Source organism: Macrosteles quadrilineatus, unplaced genomic scaffold (assembly GCF_028750875.1).
Source record: "Macrosteles quadrilineatus isolate MER2022 unplaced genomic scaffold, UCM_ALF_1.0 Scaffold_1__1_contigs__length_201487025, whole genome shotgun sequence".
NCBI lineage: Eukaryota > Metazoa > Arthropoda > Insecta > Hemiptera > Cicadellidae > Macrosteles > Macrosteles quadrilineatus.
This window is the reverse complement of record NW_026542594.1, coordinates 69063036-69082027: the sequence shown is the minus strand read 5'-3', so window position 1 is coordinate 69082027 and position 18992 is coordinate 69063036. Positions and strand designations below refer to the sequence as shown.

General features: G+C 36.2%; 1 protein-coding gene across 1 annotated transcript in view; it reads left to right on the top strand.

The window, feature by feature from the left end:
* The window catches only part of LOC128983535 (dynactin subunit 4), an 80486-nt gene that overhangs the window by 22552 nt on the left and 38942 nt on the right, over positions 1-18992 (top strand). Inside the window, exon 4 of the mRNA XM_054402838.1 lies at positions 14235-14383. Coding sequence (XP_054258813.1) covers positions 14235-14383 — 149 coding nt within the window. The remainder of the gene's footprint in view (positions 1-14234; positions 14384-18992) is intronic.

Below are 18992 nucleotides of genomic sequence, written 5' to 3'. Positions count from 1 at the left end.
TATCCCTATTATTTATAGTTTATACCAAACTGCAAATATGTACACCGAAATTACAGAACTATACAATGTGTATATCAGACAAGTTTATGTTTTTAGCTAATTTCCCATATAGGAAATTAATTTAGAGGCGGTTTGGGAGCTCGAGCCCAGCTAGTACGCGCCTAGTGTTGGACGCGCCTAACTTTAGTCCCCGGACCAGAAACCAGGCTTGGGAGCTCGCGCCTAAGTTGAAATGGTCGTAGATCAAGTATAGTCGCGCCTAAGTTGCAGCGCAGCTAGATGGACAGGGAATCGCGGGGATTTCAGGTTTTGAGGTTGGCAACGGCCATTGCAGAACCCGCTACCGTTGACAACAACAAAAGATGAACAATTATTGAAGATGGATACAATTTTATCTTGGTATATCAATGGTGGCTAATTAGTAGACTACGGTGTATGTTTCTGCATTTTACCATTGCAAAAATGTAGTTTAGTAAGATCGTTGTTTTACATCCCAATGACTGAAGAACCGTAATTCTTTATATTAAACTCTTTTAAGATCTAACTTTATTTTCACTTTACGATTTATAATTATTTAATCAGTTGTCTTTAAGTACTACTAGTTGTCTTTTAAGTACTACACCTTAAGGTATATAAATAATAATTATTAATATATTAATATATTATATATTAATATATTAATTAATATGTTATATTAAATTATATTATGCCTATATAATATTAATATATTATATTAATATATTAATTATTAATAAATAGGGGTCTGCGGTACAGAAAATTTAAGGTCGGTACGGTTCGGTACGGTACAATATTTTGTACCTCGGTTCTCGGTACAAAATCGGTACGGTACGCGGCTACCCGTATTTTTGCGGTTTTCTTCTCAGAACTGTATCTAAACCATTATTTTTAACTTTAATACATAGACATTACTATGAAAATGGATAGTATCCTACATTCATGGTTTTCTAACAACAATTACTGTACCACATATTATTAAAACAAAACCTTTAACTACTACGAGGATTGTGTCAAGAAAAATCACAGTTGAGATAAAGGCTTTACCTATTTTACTCTGAGATACTTTGAATAGCCATGATAAAGTAGTTTAAAAATAGGATAAGAGTTATTATGAATAAACATGTTTGAAACATTTATTGACAAGATAATTTCACAAAACTGGTAAATTATTTCCAAAAAACACAATGTCTAGTTGTTTTTTTTTTTAATTTTAAAAACATATAAAAGAATTCAGTAGAAGACAGTGTAGTTTTGCCAGCTGTTCACAGCAGATGACAATGAAAAACTGGAGGTTATGATGAAGTAATGGCAAAGACCATTTTTTTTTATCAGCTTCAAAACTAGTTAAGTTATAAGATGGATACAATTCTTGCAAAGTTTTTTTCTGAAACTAAAATTTGGATTATCACAGAGTAAGATTTGATGTTGGGCAATTAGACTTTATAACTGTGTAAAAGGTGTGTATCCCTGAATTTATAAGTTGCATTTTACACTTATTCACTGCCAAACATAATTCAGTAGAACCTTAATGAACCAAGAATTACACTAGCCTACATAACTTCATTACCCCAAGTAAAATACCAAGATAATTTTTATAATTGTATTTGAATCGTATAATCTTAGTTTGTTAAAAATGGATTGTATGTTCAACAATAATTGCAGTCCATTATTGTTAAGCAGTATGGTCCCAAATTATTGTTTTTCATTTTGAAACATAACAGTTCATTTGACAAAATTATAGTTGAAGCAGCTCAATGTCAAGTCACGCACGCTTGTGCAATAGTTTGTTTATGCTTTCTCCAGACCACGGGGGAGGGGAGGGTCTGATAAGCCGTCTATTGTTCACCCCCAAGAAGGTCCGACCCTCATTAGTGCCGCTCGGCTGCACTCAGTGGGGAACCCAATACCACAAATCAATCTTTTAAATGAATACAAATATTTGGTAATAATTGTTTTATTAATATTCACCTTGAAATTTCAATACATTTGGTGTAAAATTTGACAAAAATCTGCCATTTGGACCGATTATTAATACAATACCAAATACCAATAAAGTAGTACATTCATTGGTAATTAAATAATAGGTAAAGATTTACCGATTTTTGTCAAGTTTTACCCCCTGCTGTGCGCTATGTCACAAAAGCTGATAACGACATGGGTGATTAGTAACCATGGCAACTTGTTGAATGCGTGATGAAGGGAAACCCAAGAAATAGCAGAACAAAGAGAAAGAATGACGTTGTTATCTTTATACCCTTTTTATAATTTCCTTGTTATCTTTATGTAAGATTTTATGATTTTGTTTTATAGGTTTATAAAATAATTCTTTTTAATTACGGGAATATCAATTTATAATTTATCAACGTGCTTCTCTTCTGAAACAGCAATACCGGATGCATAATAAAGGCCAATGGCCTAAAATATCACGATTGTGCAATATTGTATTTTGATGTTGAAATTAAAATCACGACAAAAGTTTGTATATATCCATGGTCGTCAATAGAAAGATAAAATATCCAAAACAAATATTTTAATTTATAAAATAAGATTGTAGATTAGTTACAAGTTTAATATGTAGCCATAAACAGTTTTATGGCAGTAGGCAATGGCCAGCGGCAAATTCAATAATCACGAAAATCTATATAATTAATACGCTACATGAAACTTTGTCGGTTGAACTCCTCCGCCATTTATTAACCGATTTCATTCATTGACGTCTCACTGGAAAGAGCGTGTCGCGTAGATTTGCAAACTGGCCTTACATTTTTGAAAAAGTCCTTTGGGCTCTGCCCCAGTGGCTTTGAAAGTTCCCATGTTATCCTTATGAGGAACATAATTGTTTACATTTTGATCAGCTGTATAATTTAATTGCTGTTATTTATTTTTCATTCAATGAAACGCATTGAGTACATTTGTTTACTATTTGAGTTTGTGTAAACATAACCCCCAAGACGGATCGTGTTAGTATGGTTTTATCTTAAATTTGTGTATTTATGGTTGTTTTGTGTCGCTATGACGGATCGGGTTAGCATGATTATAACTTAAATTTGTGCATTTATAGTGTTTTTGTGTACCTATAATTTGTTTATTTGTTGTTGTTTTTTTCTTTTAAATGTCTCCGACGCGACGAAAACGAAACATAGACAGGAGGCGTAATCGTGATAACGACCGCAGCTACAGATCAGTGGCGAGTATTAGGCTTAACTCATCACAGTCGGCACCTGACCCTGGACACACTCAACTATTAGGTTACAAATGCGCCCTAACACTACCCCAAAACGACTTTTTGTTCTCAATTGGCCCTCCATCAATGACCTGTGTTGCCTGTACAGCGAGGCGTTTAGAGAAGGAGAAAACCGGCCAGACTGCTTTAGGTTTATCAATAACGAAGATAAACATGGTCTGAGTTACACACCGGTAATCTTTGAGTTGACTCTTTTAAACTCATTGTAAATATGACTGTTATTCGTTTTGAAATAACTCCTGTAATACATTGCTATTGCTCGAATTCGAGCAACATGTACACTAGTACTGATTAAGTTAGAGATAACATTTAACAGTCATCATAAAACTAATATTTTTATGATAAAACAGAATTGGGGAAAGTCGTAAAGAAATAAAAGTGATAAAACTCAACAGTTCTTGGAAGTACTTCAATACAACAATTATTGTCAAGATAAAATGTTAATGGATTTGGGACTGCTAATGGGTTTTTTATTACATCATCACGCTAGTAATAAATTATGAAGATCGTAAACAAACATCTGATAAGACTTTTATGTGCTCGGAACCAACTGCTGTTGACTACGATAGTAAACTGAAAGTAATTTATTATTATAATAGGCTGTACCGAACCGAATTTGTACCGTGTAAAATGCTGTACCGAACCGATGACGGTAATTAAGCTTGTACCGTACCGTACCGACTTTTTCGGTGCACCGCAGACCCCTATTAATAAATAATAATTATAAATATGTACAGAGGAACATAGGATTGACATAGGAAATTCGGTTTTATGCAATAAAAAGCTTAAAAATTAAACAGTAATTTCCCAGTATAATATAGGGGTGTTGACAAAAAAAAATAATAAAAAGTAATTGCGGAGGTTATGATTGTGTGAAGCCAAGGTAAATGTAAAATATATCTTTTAATTCAGTACTTAGAAAAAATTGTTGTCAATTTAAAATCTTTTTTTACATGACACTCTTTTATCTAATTTTCCTAGGGAAGTATCTATTACCGTAGGTAGAACAACTAGGCTCCAAGGACTCTTAACAAGCGGCAGCGGCGGAGCTCTTAACATCCTTTGACATGTTTTAGCCAAACTTACCAAGGGTTTTTGACAATGTATCGGAAGGTTTGAGACGATACAATTTCCAGTTTTAATAATGCCTATAGTATATCACTTAAAAGTAATTTAAAGTTTTTAATTTTTAACATTGGCCTTATGGATTGCTATGTTTACAAAATAACTAAGTAAATGTAAATAAATGGTATCAGCAATCTGACACATACTTTCTCCCATAAGCTTGTCAACAACCTTTATCAGGGGTAATCGGTGGGAGTAGCTATGATATTTCATAAGGAAAAATCACAAAAGTTCCTGTAACTGTTTACAGCAATGGGGGTTGTAATATTTTTTTAGAATTTAAGAACCATAACATATTATTTTTGATCAAAACCGACTTTTTTCCTAAAATCCTATTTTTACAATTTTTTGGAGTTTTATGGGAAAATAGCATAAGTTACAACTTTTGAACTGTAATTTTTACAGAAATGGGATTTGTAAAATCTTGTTCAAAATTTAAAGGAACATAACATCCTAATTTTAATCGAGACTGTTTTTTTCTAAAATCCAATTTTTTGTTAATGGGGTTTTTATGGGAAAATAACACAAGTTGAAGTATTTTACAGTTTTATGTGTAATCTAAATTAGGTTATAATAAATAATATTTATCCTAGGGTATTGTGAATTAAAGAACCATACCAACTATATGAATCAGCAGTTTAAATAACTAGGTATTCTCAAATAAATATAATTATCTAAATAGGCTATTATGGACATGCGGTCTTATTATATATTTCAAACAGTGCAAGTAAACTTTTTATGCTATTGTGAAATTCAAACTCTATGTAATGCTTGTTTCATGTGGAAACGTTTGAGTAGTGTGCTAATGTGATAATTTAATTCTGAGAGTTTGTTTAAATATTGCAATAATTTGTTTTACATTTGAGCTCTTTAGGGACTTATGTCCCTACAAGCCACTAGTATATCTTATCTTACTAATATTATAAATGTGAAAGTTTGTGTGTTTGTTTTTTTGAAGTTCAATCACGCATTAATTACTGGACGGATTGGGCTGAAATTTGGCATGATGATAGCTCACATTCCCGATTAGCATATAGGCATATTCTTATCTCAAAAATCCTTTCGGACTCCGCCCCAGTGGCTCTGGAGTTTCCCATGTTAACCTTATGAATTATGAGTACTAATATTTAAATGGAATTAAATAATTTAGTCAGCTGTTGCAACTAAAAAGGTTGGTTCTATGGTATGCAAAAGCATTAAAAGTTATAAGATTTACCAACAGGGTGCAGCACTATTATTATTTTTCGTTTATGAAAACAGCTAATTTGAATTAAGCAGCAACAAAAAACTGTGATAGGTACACAATGAGAACCGTCTGTAAGCATTTTATACTTATATGCCAATCCCATACGAAGGACGGGTACTCTGAGCCACCGTACCCGTGCTTCATAACGGGAAGAGAACGCTTAAGAGAATAATTATTTTTCCATAGATCTGCTGTATGTAGATAAACTTTTAGTAACCCACTAAAAGTATTAACTTAAAATATTAACTGGCTACTTTCGTTTCCCAGACATTATTTTTGGGAAATAAACCATACAAATTCAATAGGTTTTTATAAACATTTTGGAAAAAAGAAAGTCAATAAGTTAATGAATTACGCACTTATATAAAACTCCTTATTTACACACTATCAAAAATCTATATATTAATTTGAAACTGTTTTTCTTTGTCACAGCTAATCTATAAGTATAAAAGAGGATGTTTGTATATATATTTGTTTGTTTGGGGGTGATAAACTCGGACACCGCTGAACCGATTGCCACGAAACTTGGTACATACGTGTAGAATGTCATGGAATAGGTTTATACACCATCAATTTCGTGATCCGTCCAATAGGCTCCGCCCCAGTGGCTCTGGAGTTTCCCATGTTAACCTTATGAGAAATGGAATTAATAAATCTTAACAGCTGTTTCAATTAAACAAGTTGGTTCTGTTCTATGATGTTCAATAGCATTAAAGTTACAAGGATTACCAACAGGGTGCAGCACTATTATTTCTTTTACATTTATGACAACAGCTAATTTGCAACCAAAAAGGTGAGTGAGCGTAGCGAACGAGCTAACCTGAAGGCAAGTGAGCGTAGCGAACGAGCTAACCTGAAGGCAAGTGAGCGCAGCGAACGAGCTCCAACCTAAAGGTGAGTGAGCGTAGCGAACGAGCTCCAACCTAAAGGTGAGTGAGCGTAGCGAACAAACTTCAACCAGGACGTGATTGAGCCATGCGAACGAGATCATCTTGAAAATTAAGAAGTTAAACGGGGCAAAGCCCGCGGGTTACAGCTAGTTTCAGAGAACGGCTGGGCGTAGAAACTCGGTAGAGGTGCCTAAAGAAAGGTCTTGGTCTTTAGAAAAGCCATCAAAAGAGAAATGTGGTAAATTCCCTTGGGGCTCTGCCCCAATGGTCTTTAAAATTCCCATCCCATGTTATTCTTATGGAGGAAAAAACGGGGTTTTGTCCATAGGTAATTTGAGAGAACGGCTGGGCGTAGAAACTTGGTAGGGGTGTCTAAAGAAAGGACTTGGTCTTTAGATGAGCTATTAAAATTGACAAAGGTTAAGTGTTATGAGCATTTACTGAATCTATCCAAATGAAATGTTTACATAATTATTTTAGGATTTTAAAATTGATTTTTTATTGCATGGCAAGTTTTTTATAGTTTGGACAAAATGATGCATTTATGATTTTTTATTATTTTTGTTCGAAAATCTATGTTTTAAGGAACTTAGAAAATATTATTATGAAATCAGTGGGACATATCAACTTCAAAGGAACATATACTGTAGTTATTCCATTATCGGGTTAGCTTATATTTATTGTAAGGGTTGTCGCTTGCCTTTTTTCGTCTACTTTCAATAATAATTTATTATTACATTTAAGAAAGGACGTCAGAGGTTCGTGAGATTATTAGCATAATCTCACGTTTTTGGCTTATAACTCAAAAACTATGCGTTCTACTAAATTATAAAATAAAAGATCATGAAATTTCCTACAAAATACATACATATCATTCTTTACCAAACATACAGTTAGCTCGCCAGAGTGCGCTCGAAAAATACAAAAATACAACATTTTTGTAAAAACCCTGTTTTTTTGCCAGATTTTCACATTCATCATTGAAAGTAGCCATTTTCCACTCAACTTTTTATTCTAGCTTCAGGTAATCACTCTTATATAATTACTTACACCAAAAACACGCTAAATCAATTCACAGTTTACATTTATAAAGCATAATTTCTCCAACTCGTAACATATTACAACTGAAGGTAATATGAAAGATTCGGAAGTAAACATCATCACACACATTAGTCGACCTCTTATGTCTCAATGAGATATCCTTTGACAATAACTTAGAACTAACATAAATTATTTTCATAATGCTAACGTTTAACCGAAAATTTTCTCTCAATTAAAAAAAATAGATAATACTAGCTGTAACCCGCGGGCTTTGCCCCGTTTAACTTCTTAATTTTCAAGATGATCTCGTTCGCATGGCTCAATCACGTCCTGGTTGAAGTTCGTTCGCTACGCTCACTCACCTTTAGGTTGGAGCTCGTTCGCTACGCTCACTCACCTTTAGGTTGGAGCTCGTTCGCTGCGCTCACTTGCCTTCAGGTTAGCTCGTTCGCTACGCTCACTTGCCTTCAGGTTAGCTCGTTCGCTACGCTCACTCACCTTTTTGGTTGCAAATTAGCTGTTGTCATAAATGTAAAAGAAATAATAGTGCTGCACCCTGTTGGTAATCCTTGTAACTTTAATGCTATTGAACATCATAGAACAGAACCAACTTGTTTAATTGAAACAGCTGTTAAGATTCATTAATTCCATTTCTCATAAGGTTAACATGGGAAACTCCAGAGCCACTGGGGCGGGGCCTATTGGACGGATCACGAAATTGATGGTGTATAAACCTATTCCATGACATTCTACATGTATGTACCAAGTTTCGTGGCAATCGGTTCAGCGGTGTCCGAGTTTATCACCCCCAAACAAACAAACAAACAAATATATATACAAACATCCTCTTTTATATATATAGAAGATTTAACATTAAATCTGATGACAATACGATGTGGTAAAGTAATCCAAATTTCAAAATCCAGAGAGATTTGAGTTTACAAATTGGATAACAAAATATTTGATTTAATTTAATCAACATAATCATAATGGAGGGACTTAAGTATCCAATATCTAGGAATAACTTATTGTCTAATATATCTATCCTTGATTTGTTTTCTAGATACTGTAATTGTTTGGATCTAGTGTAGGGTGATGCCCAACACATAGTATTACGACCTTATTGATATTACTTATCAAATAGATTACGTTATTATTACGCATCAAATTTACCAAATTGATATCTTTGTCGTCCAACTTCAAAGTCTCAAAATAATGTATTGCTTCCTAACGTTTTACTTCCTTCTGTAGATGTTGTGTGCTAAGTTTGTATTTAAAACTACAAATTACTGTATACATTTCGAGCGATTTGTATTGCTTTAGATTTAGTCCTATTAACATTAATTGAACAATTACATTCTATGTTGGACATTGCTCTTATATTACTTACTCAATCAAATAGTACAACTGACGTAGATTTTTGTGGGCTTCACTCACCTTTATTTTTGTTTGTGATGTCCGGGACTCGTCAAAACACACATAAACACACATATATACAACACAAAATCGTCCACGGCATCAAGGTCCGACGTTTCGCGGAACTCAAAACAACGTTCCGCTTCTTCAGGGTATTAATAAACTATTTTTAGCCCGCACGCGGGTCGAACGCCTAACCACGACTGCCGGATCAGCTGAGCTTGGAGGAGGACGGGCGGGGGCGGGGGTAGGTGCATTGTCCATTGTTGATAAGCCATTCACGCTCCTGGCCTTATCTCGTAGTTGTTCTAGTTCGTTTTTAACAATGTTTAAGTACACCGTACTGACATCCACCGATGGTCGTGAGAGTGGCTCGTCTTCTCTATTGCCATGAAAAGCGACTCTGCCGTATTTCGTTTCCTCCAATCAGACTCCTTTTATAGAATTGCAGACGAACCCCAATCAACAATATGATTCGTTTCTACAACGTGCTCACATATCTTAGAGCCATACTTAACCTTGTTTTTGACTTTTTTTATGTGTTCATTTATTCGAACATTAACTGGCCTAGAAGTTTGGCCCACATAATTTCTGCCACAAGAACACGGGATTTTGTAGACAATGTCTTTTGTATTTTGTTGCTCATTAACGGGTTTTAGTTTTGTGACACGACTACTGTCTTCACACTGTCTTCAAAAATAAATATACTATCCGTAGTCGTGTCACAAAACTAAAACCCGTTAATGAGCAACAAAATACAAAAGACATTGTCTACAAAATCCCGTGTTCTTGTGGCAGAAATTATGTGGGCCAAACTTCTAGGCCAGTTAAAGTACAAAAATCTACGTCAATAATAACACCTCGCCTAAAAGCATGTCGTTCAAAAACACAAATAGTACAACGTAGCCGTTTATATCCACACATTTGACGTGATGTGACAATCTCTTACTCTTGAACGTTGAGAGGACGGAACCCTTGTCTTCCGGGTTGAACAAACTTCTTAGGAGATGACAGATCGGCTTGTTTATACAAAGAAGTTACTTATATAGGCATATTTTTATTAAAGTATGTTTTGTTGAAATTACTGTGTGCATTGATTGAATTAATATAAATGCAGTTTTCAATATCCATGGTAACGAAAATAAATCGGTTGTATGAAAAACTATGGCAAAAGCGATAAACAAAGATACAACAATGATTCGAAGACACATTTAAGTTGATGAGTTAGTAATTCAGTATTTTTTGCTACCGTATTAATAGAAAACCTGTCAAAATTTCAATTGTGATATAATGACACGTTTTCCACGGTAAAATAATTAATTCAGCGTTCAACTAAAGCAAATTAGTTAAGTAAACATTCTGAGCTCCATTCCACTAGCTATAGTGATGTCATGTCATTTAAATACATACTAGTTTTGTTTCCATTGTTAATTATGGTAGTGTTTTATCCACGGTGGATTTAATGAATAATGATATTTCAACTGCGTCCTAGTCGCGTTTTGAAGCACTGGTGAATATCGAGCAGGCATTAGTTGCGCCAACTGACCTGAGTCAGGTAGTCAGGTATTCCTGAATTGCGCCAACTACTCGAGGGAGCCACCCGATACTTTATTAACTGCTCTAAGTGGCAGCTCTCATAGACTGTATCATTATAAGTCGGTTAGGTTTGGTTAGGATAGGTTACGTTAGGTTAGTTTAGGTTAGGATAGGATAAGATAGGTTAGGATGACACGTAAACAAGGACATTCCTTCTGACAGAAACTCACCCCTACTTGGCTAGGGCTTGGTGCAATTAAGGAAATCTTTGGTGCAATTAAAGCACGACCTTAATATCAACTATAAGCCAAGTCTACTCGTAACCCTTTGCAAGATGCTTGATATTACAGTAGCAATAATCTACCTAATTATAAGTTGACCCAAGCTTTTTTTTATGGGGCGCATATCATACGTCCTTCGACATAGGTGCGGATTGTTGGAAAGTCCAATAAAAGGAGAAAGAGACGGATAAATTAATCCAATTGTGAAGGTAAGTGAATGGCCGTAGAATGATTGGCACACATTTTTAGCCGATTTGGAATATCACGACTGGTACAATCATTAGAGGGGATTAAGAAGGATCAACCTGTAAGGTTCGGAAAGGCACGATTGGCACAACCGCCCGGTCAGGCGGGGACACCGAAACTGCCACGGCAATTAGTGAGGATTATAAGGATGTTTTCGAGAGGGGTAGAAACACTGAAACTGCCACGGCAATTAGTGAGGATTATAAGGATGTTTTCGAGAGGGGTAGAAACACTGAAACTGCCACGGAAATTAGTGAGGATTATAAGGATGTTTTCGAGAGGGGTAGAAACACTGAAACTGCCACGGCATATTCCTTAGATAGACTTATAATTCCCATTTTTGTCTCAACCTTTTAATTTCTTTCACAAAAATACGTTGACTGGAAAAATAAGTGATTGATTTGACCTTTTGTATATATATTTTAGGAGTGATTTTCATGTTAATTTTTTGGTGTTGCGACTGCTAGAGTATTTACTTTATAAGTATTTATTCCGTCTCCTGAGAATATGTTTACTTTAATGAATAATAATTTACCACTAAGAAACAAGTTTTATGTTCATTAACCACTTATATAACACTGCATTTTATATTATCTGTTCGACGCTTTTAATTACACTAGAGGTGATCAAATACTAATATAATACTGTAAAACTGTAATATTCAAAAATATTTTTATTCGCCAAAGACGCTAGGTTGCAGAACTACAAATACTGTACCAACCTCCATGCCCTGCAGAGGGGTGGTCACGTGGAATCTCAGTGGAATGCCCTCCTATTCGCTTGACTCATGTAAGGGTATATTTTTCAAATTCCGTATTTCTCAACAGTCTTGTGCTATCCTTCAGAGAGTTAGTAGTAAGGGTTGTGGGTGTGTTAGTTATACTAAGTTGATAGGCTTTCGATGGAGGATAAGGTATTTGAAACGAAGAGAGGGGGTGCGGCGTTGTTAGTAGACGGCTAGCGTTTTTTTACACAATTTGTGGTGTTAATAAGTGGTTTTGCAAGAGAAAAAGTTAGGAAGGATGTCGATCAAAATGCTTCACATAAGAACGAGTAACAGTAACTGAAGCGATTTTAACGCGTATATAAAAAGGTATAGTTTTTATCATGCTTCAACTCATAAAATCGTTAACAAGGTATATTGATGTATATTTTTACTTGGGGTCTCTCAGGCTGAAAAATGTAAATGGCAACAATTCTGCAGTCACTGTAGTGGGTTGAGATAGAGACCTCTAGTTCTTGTCGATATTCTTTCTTTGATATATATATATTTCTTCGACTAATGGCCTATAATATGAGGTGTCACTCGATGGGGTCACCAAAATAACCCATTTTGGGTTTTTGAACAAAATTTGAATACAACAAAAAGTTCACTTGCGTGTCATAGAGACGTGTACAGAGTTTTGTTTTCTTGGCGTAACCCATTAAAAAGTTAATTGGTGATGTCCATACTTTTTCCCAGCCCTATATACGTGAATAAACATAAATATATAATTGAGGTATATTACTAAATAAATATGCAAAAACATACACCGAGTCTCATTTCATTCTGATTAAACATGATAAAATGGGAAGCAAATGCGTGCGTAACATCCGTGACAATTTTCTGTGATCACTGAAACGACCGAGATTATTACTTGCTTTCACGGAAACGCCTAAAAATGGAGAATAGTAGTAAGAAAAAAGTACTTATGGAAAAGTACGTGCTTCTGTGTAGTATGGTGTAAAGGCCATTTCACAGCAGTGTAGCAAAAAAAAGTAATGTTTTGTTTAGGCCTAAATGGGTGCAAAATTGATAGCAACATACTTCAAGAAACAAAGTAGGTCCAAGTCACCGGATTGATTAATTTTTGTTCCGACAAACTGTTGTCGAAGAAGCGTGGCTTTCTTTCTTGTATTTTTTTTTTTCATTTTCCAAAGCACCGTTGATTGCTAAACATGTATCTAATTGTGATTCCTCAATGGCACTGAGAACCGCAAACATATTCGGATGCGGTAAAGAGCAAGATTTGTTAAATTAGCGACAAGGGGTGTCGACCTAGGTCAAATAACGAAAGCTGTGATGTTTGTTCACATTCGCAATACCAATGATGCGTAAGGGTGTGGGTTAACCAGAAGGCGCCCCCTCGCCTACCTAGACTAGTGCTGGCGCAGTACGGGCGTTTGCTAAAGAGGGATTATTTAGACCTGGCGCAGTACGGGTCTACCCTTTTACTTATGTCCTTGAATGTTAGATGGATTAGTTGTGATTTCTATATAGCGGCCGTTTAAAACATGTTTCTACCGTGTCTAGTTCACGAGATATGAGCAATGTTCTAGAACACACCTCAGCGCCACTCCCCCCCCCTCCCCTCAAGTTGTGCACCTGCTGGGAGGGCGGCAACATCGGTTTTTGGCATCTCCAAGGTGCCCCCAACAACAATCAAAAGTCAAAATGAGTTACACTTTCATTACATACGCAATTTTTACAAGTCTACACCGTACTACACGTTGATTTCTGCCGTGCAGCGGCGTCACCCGCGTCACCGTGCCCCTTCATCGGAAACCTCACAAAGCTTTGTAATATTTTGATATAATTACCATATAAAGTGACTTTAGTGTGTTAAAAATATCATAGGCCTACACAGTGAAAAAATGTACTGTTTGTTGTTTAATCGGGTTTTTAATGGATAGTTTAACGTTATTTAGGGGTTTTAATTCAAATTTTTCAATAAATTGTTAAATAGCTCCATTAATATCATAGATACGGGACTTTTTCTTGATATTGTTTTAAAGCAGATGAAGTTGGCAATACAATACCGTTTGGAGCTTGCTTCCATCGTGTCTAGTTCATGAGATATGAGCGATTTTCTGGAACGCGTCTCAGAGCACCTTCCCCCCCTCCCCCTTAAGTTGTGCACCTGCTGGTAGGGCGACAACATCGGTTTTTGTCATCTCCAAGATGCCCCCAAAAACAATCAAAAGTCAAAAAGAGTTACATTTTCAGTGCATACTCAACCCCCTTTAGATGCTGGTCTATTGATAGTTCTGGGACAAACTGATAAGTAAAATTGATGAAATAGTTGTATTATATCTATAAACGTTGTTTTTTATTTATTGCTTTATTAAAAACTATGAAACCTGATCGCTCCGCTTAACTGGCTTTCACTGTTATGAAAGTCAACATAGTTATATGTGGTGGTCTGTTGTAGCGAGTGGACAGTGGCCGGAGCGTGAGAATCCTCACAGTAACCGCATCAGCACTCTGCTGGAGCATTACAAGACAAAGGCACTCCGTGAGAAGATTGAGAAGGAGCGAAAAACTTTCAATGCTCCTCGAAGAGGCTACACACATCTAGCTGTAAGAGTTGATTAGAATATAAAACATTGCTGTCCTTTTGTGGTTTGTGTACTATTATGAAAAGAATGATAAAAATGTTAGTAAAAAGAAAGAACAAGACTTAACCTTTTAATTGTGAACACTGAATAATAATTTCAAACAATAACAAACAACATATGTTCAAAACATCATATGACATCCTCCCCTTCGGACGATTATTGCACTGGGATGATTTGGGCTCTACTTCGTCGCAGTGTTGATCTGTTGTCCTGCTCAATTAGGTAGGATCTTGGCTCTTGAAGTTTAGCCTTCACCACACATTTTCTCTTCAGATCCGGTACCCAAACTGTACAGCCGGGATGAAGATCGGGAAGGTCCCTTGCCCCGTGGCGCTTGTCATATCTGGCCTTCATCCCCTCCCTGATGAGTTTTTCCTTAGCTTGGATCTTTGGATGGTCTGGCAAAGAGGGACGTAGGTTTTCTGTTAAGATAGGGACGGTGCTCCTGATCTTCCTTCCCCTTGAGTAATTCCGCTGGGGACTGTTCGGTAGGAAAGTAGACTAATTTCAACATCTTTACATTTTGACAGGATTTTTTTAGCTGTGCTCACTGCAGACTCAGCAAGACCATTTGACTGAGGCAGTTTAGGGCTGCTGGTGATTATTTCAAACCCCATATCTTCAGAGAATTGCTTCATTACGTCACTACAAAGTTGGCTACCGTTGTCACAACGTAGGTACACCAAACCGTGAAAACATTTTTTTCAGACAAGTAACTATTACATTTGAATTGATAGAGTTTAAAGGTCCAATAATTTCTAGATAAAGAGAAAAGTAGTCTTGGACCACCAGATAATTTTGTCTTAGAACACATAGATCTGCACCAACTACCGACCATGGTAACGTTGGAAAGTCTGTAGGGATGAGTGGCATTGTTGGAATCCTTCTATTCTGCAGGCAAATGAAGCAGTCAGTTACCTTCCTCTCGATATCTTTGTTGATTCCTGGCCACCAAACTGTTTCCTTTGCTAAGCCACGGCATTTAGAAATACCCAGGTGGCCATTGTGGAGTTTGTCTAAAACCAATTCTCGCAGGCTGCGAGGAATAACAATCCTGCCCCCCATCAATATCAATCCCTCATGATCAGCCAAGCTATCTTTGTATTGCGCATAAGCACTGCATCGTTGATCAATCTGGTCCCAACCAGAGTGTATGTACTTCGTTAACAGTTGTAATGTTTCATCTTTTGTGGAATGAGTTTTTATAAGTTCATGTAATGTTTCTCGGACAGGAAGATTCGATAATTGTTCTTTGACATCATCTTCTAGTTCATTGGAAGAAGAATCGTTGATTTCTCCTATAGTAAGATTCGTTTGTTGGGACAACGTACCTGGCACAGTCAACAGTTTGCCTGGTACGTAAGTAATCTCGTAATCAAACATCTGTAACCGAAGACGTAAACGTATTCCCCAGTAGTGTCGTCAAAGGTTTGTGGTCTGTCTGAAGAAGAAAGCGTTTCCCAACCAAATAAATTTTCAGTCTTTCACACAACCAGGTACAGGCCAAGGCTTCTCGTTCAATTTGAGCATACCTTTTCTCTGTTTCTGTCATCGCTCTAGAAATGTACATTACAGGAAAGAACTTTCCATCATGTTCCTGCTCAAGCAAACCACCCAGGGCAAATGAGCTAGCATCAGCAAAAACTCTACTTGAAGCATTGACATCAAATGGTTTTAAAACCGGAGAGCTGGAAATGACCTGTTTAGTCTTCTGAAACGCTTGTTCCTGAGCAGGTGACCATGTGAAGTCGACAAGTAACTCTCTAAGAGGTTGACCAATCGAAGCTGCGTTCGGAACGAATTTCGTGAGATAAGTGAACATTTCAAGGTACCTCTGTAGATCAGTTTTATTCGATGGTGGTTGAAAATCCACAACTGATCTTATTTTGTCTGGATCTATAGATACTCCCTTGTTGCTAATTTCATGCCCTAAAAATCGCACTGTGGATTTTCTGAATTCACATTTCTCTTTGTTCAGTGTTACATTAGCACTTTTGAGAGCTTGCAAGACTTTTCCTAGACGGATATCGTGTTCTTCAACCGTATTTCCCCAAACTAAGATATCGTCCATCATATTGACACATCCCTCAAGACCCTCTAAGAGTTTTGATACTCTCCTCTGAAAATGTTCGGGTGCAGACGATATTCCAAATGGCAGTCGGTTGTAGCAATACCGTCCAAAAGGCGTAATAAACGTCGTGAGACGTTTGGATTCTTCCGTCAGTAATATTTGCCAGAAACCCATTCTTGCATCAAGTTTACTGAACACCTGAGCGTTAGAAATTCTTGAGAATATTTGCAGAAGCAATCGCTCCCTTACAATATAACGATTGAGCTCAGTGAAGTCTCCACAAAGACGAATGGCTCCTGACTTCTTTGGAGCCACAACTATAGGGGCGCACCACTCCGTAGCTTCTTCGACTTTGGAAATAAATAATGCCATTGTTCTCCATTTTAAACAGTTCTTTTACTTTTTCGAACAGAGGCAGGGGAACCCTTCGAGGGGATGAATTAGCATATGGCTTAGCATCCTCGACAAGTTTGATATGATGAGGACCGCCTTTCATTACTCCGGGAACATCGGAAAACAGCGTCACAAACGTATCCCTCTGTTCTACTATATTACTGTCGTTAACCTGATTAACTTTGGAGGAAAAAATGAGTAAATTTAAAGCATGTATTGCTGGTCTACCAAGTAAAGGGTTCTTAAACTCTTTTAACACATAAATCTTTTGATTGGACGACTTACCAGATGCAACTACCCTCAATTCCCCTTCAAATGTTCCTAAGCAGGAGAGAGTTCCTTTACCAGCGTGTTCAACTACACCTTCGTAGTTTTGTAAATCACTTTCAGATTTACCTAACATTGACAGCAGATTAACAGGTACATGTGATATCAGCCCCAGTATCTATTTTGAAAACCAACAAAACACCATTGACTGACATTGTTACTTCCAAAGGAGGAACAAAATCTGATTTTGTAAGTAAACTCTAATTGGATAAGGAATCCTAAATAACATTACTAGCAACACTAGTGACAACATTATCATCGTTTTCTTTGCCCCCGTATGAGTCTTTTCCCTCAAATATCACATGTACTTTTTTAGATTTACAAACACTAGAAAAATGTCCAATTTTCTTACATGTAAAACAGGTTGCCTCTTTAGCTGGACATAAGTTTGTGCCATGTGGTTTAGATGCACCACAATGATAGCAAACAAACGAGGTTGAATACTTGGATTTCCTTGATACCACGAAAGTAGAGAGTGTACTCTTACTATCTGTCCTGTCCTGGTCCTCCCTTAAGAAATTTTGCTAAGACTTAACATTTTCAGATTGTTTAACTCTATCAATGGCTCTCTCTAGGGTTAACTCTGGGTCCATTTGAAGAGAGAGAGACAGTTTTTCATCAGAAATCCCAACCACGATTCTGTCAGGTCAAAGAGACACCGTATGAATTCATTTACAGGTTCGCCTTCTTTTTGATTACGTTTATCAAACATGGCCCTCTCGTATATAATGTTAGTCTTCTTTGCGAAATGTTTGTGAAAACATGCTGTAACAAAATCATAATCACCAAGAGTTTCACCACCTAAGTTAAAACTTTCGAGAATAGTCTCGGCTTTAGGGCCCATTGTAAGAATTAACGTGTTGATTTGGGTTTCATCAGACTCTAAAATCTATTTTGATGCTAACCTATATCTCTCAAATGTCCGGAACCAAATTTCCCATTCTGAATCAACAAACGAAAAGGGTTGCGGTGTCTGACCCTTGTACCTAAACTCCTGACGAACGAGTGTTCCATTAGAACTTACTGTTTGTGACTGTAGGCTACACTAAAATTTGGATCCTCTTGACCTTTCCTTTGTCTTCTCTTGGACATTTTACGCACCTGACACCATGTACTATTATGAAAAGAATGATAAAAATGTTAGTAAAAAGAAAAAACAAGACTTAACCTTTTAATTGTGAACACTGAATAATAATTTCAAACAATAACAAACAACATATGTTCAAAACATCATATGACAGTTTGGCACCAGAAGGTGTGTGCTTAGCGAGGCGTAATTTCGTCCAGTTCTCACAGCTACGTCATGTGTGAGCTGAACGTGTTTTATTTTACCAAATAATATATTTTCTTGTAATTTCTCAAATACTTTCGAATGACATTGGTCACGAATTAGCATTGAATACATAACACTATTTAGTGTTATATAACTAGTGGCTTGTAGGGACATAAGTCCCTAAAAAGCTCAAATGTAAAACAAATTAGGCTATTGTAATAAATATTGTAATATTAAACAAACTCAGAATAAAATTTGTACCTATGTAACAGGATAGATGTCCCTGTACTGTAGAATGGCTCGAATTTTTAATTTTTTTGTAATCAAATTCTAATAGCGAGGAAAACTTGCGCATAGACGTCATAATGAAGGGAAAAATAATACAAATTTTTTTTTTAAATTTGCAAAAGTTAAAAAAAAGAAAAAACCGGTAATTTTCAAAAATACGTAAAAAATTTTTTTTTTCTAATAGTAAAAAAAGTGCTTTAAAGACTGGCCTTAATGCAT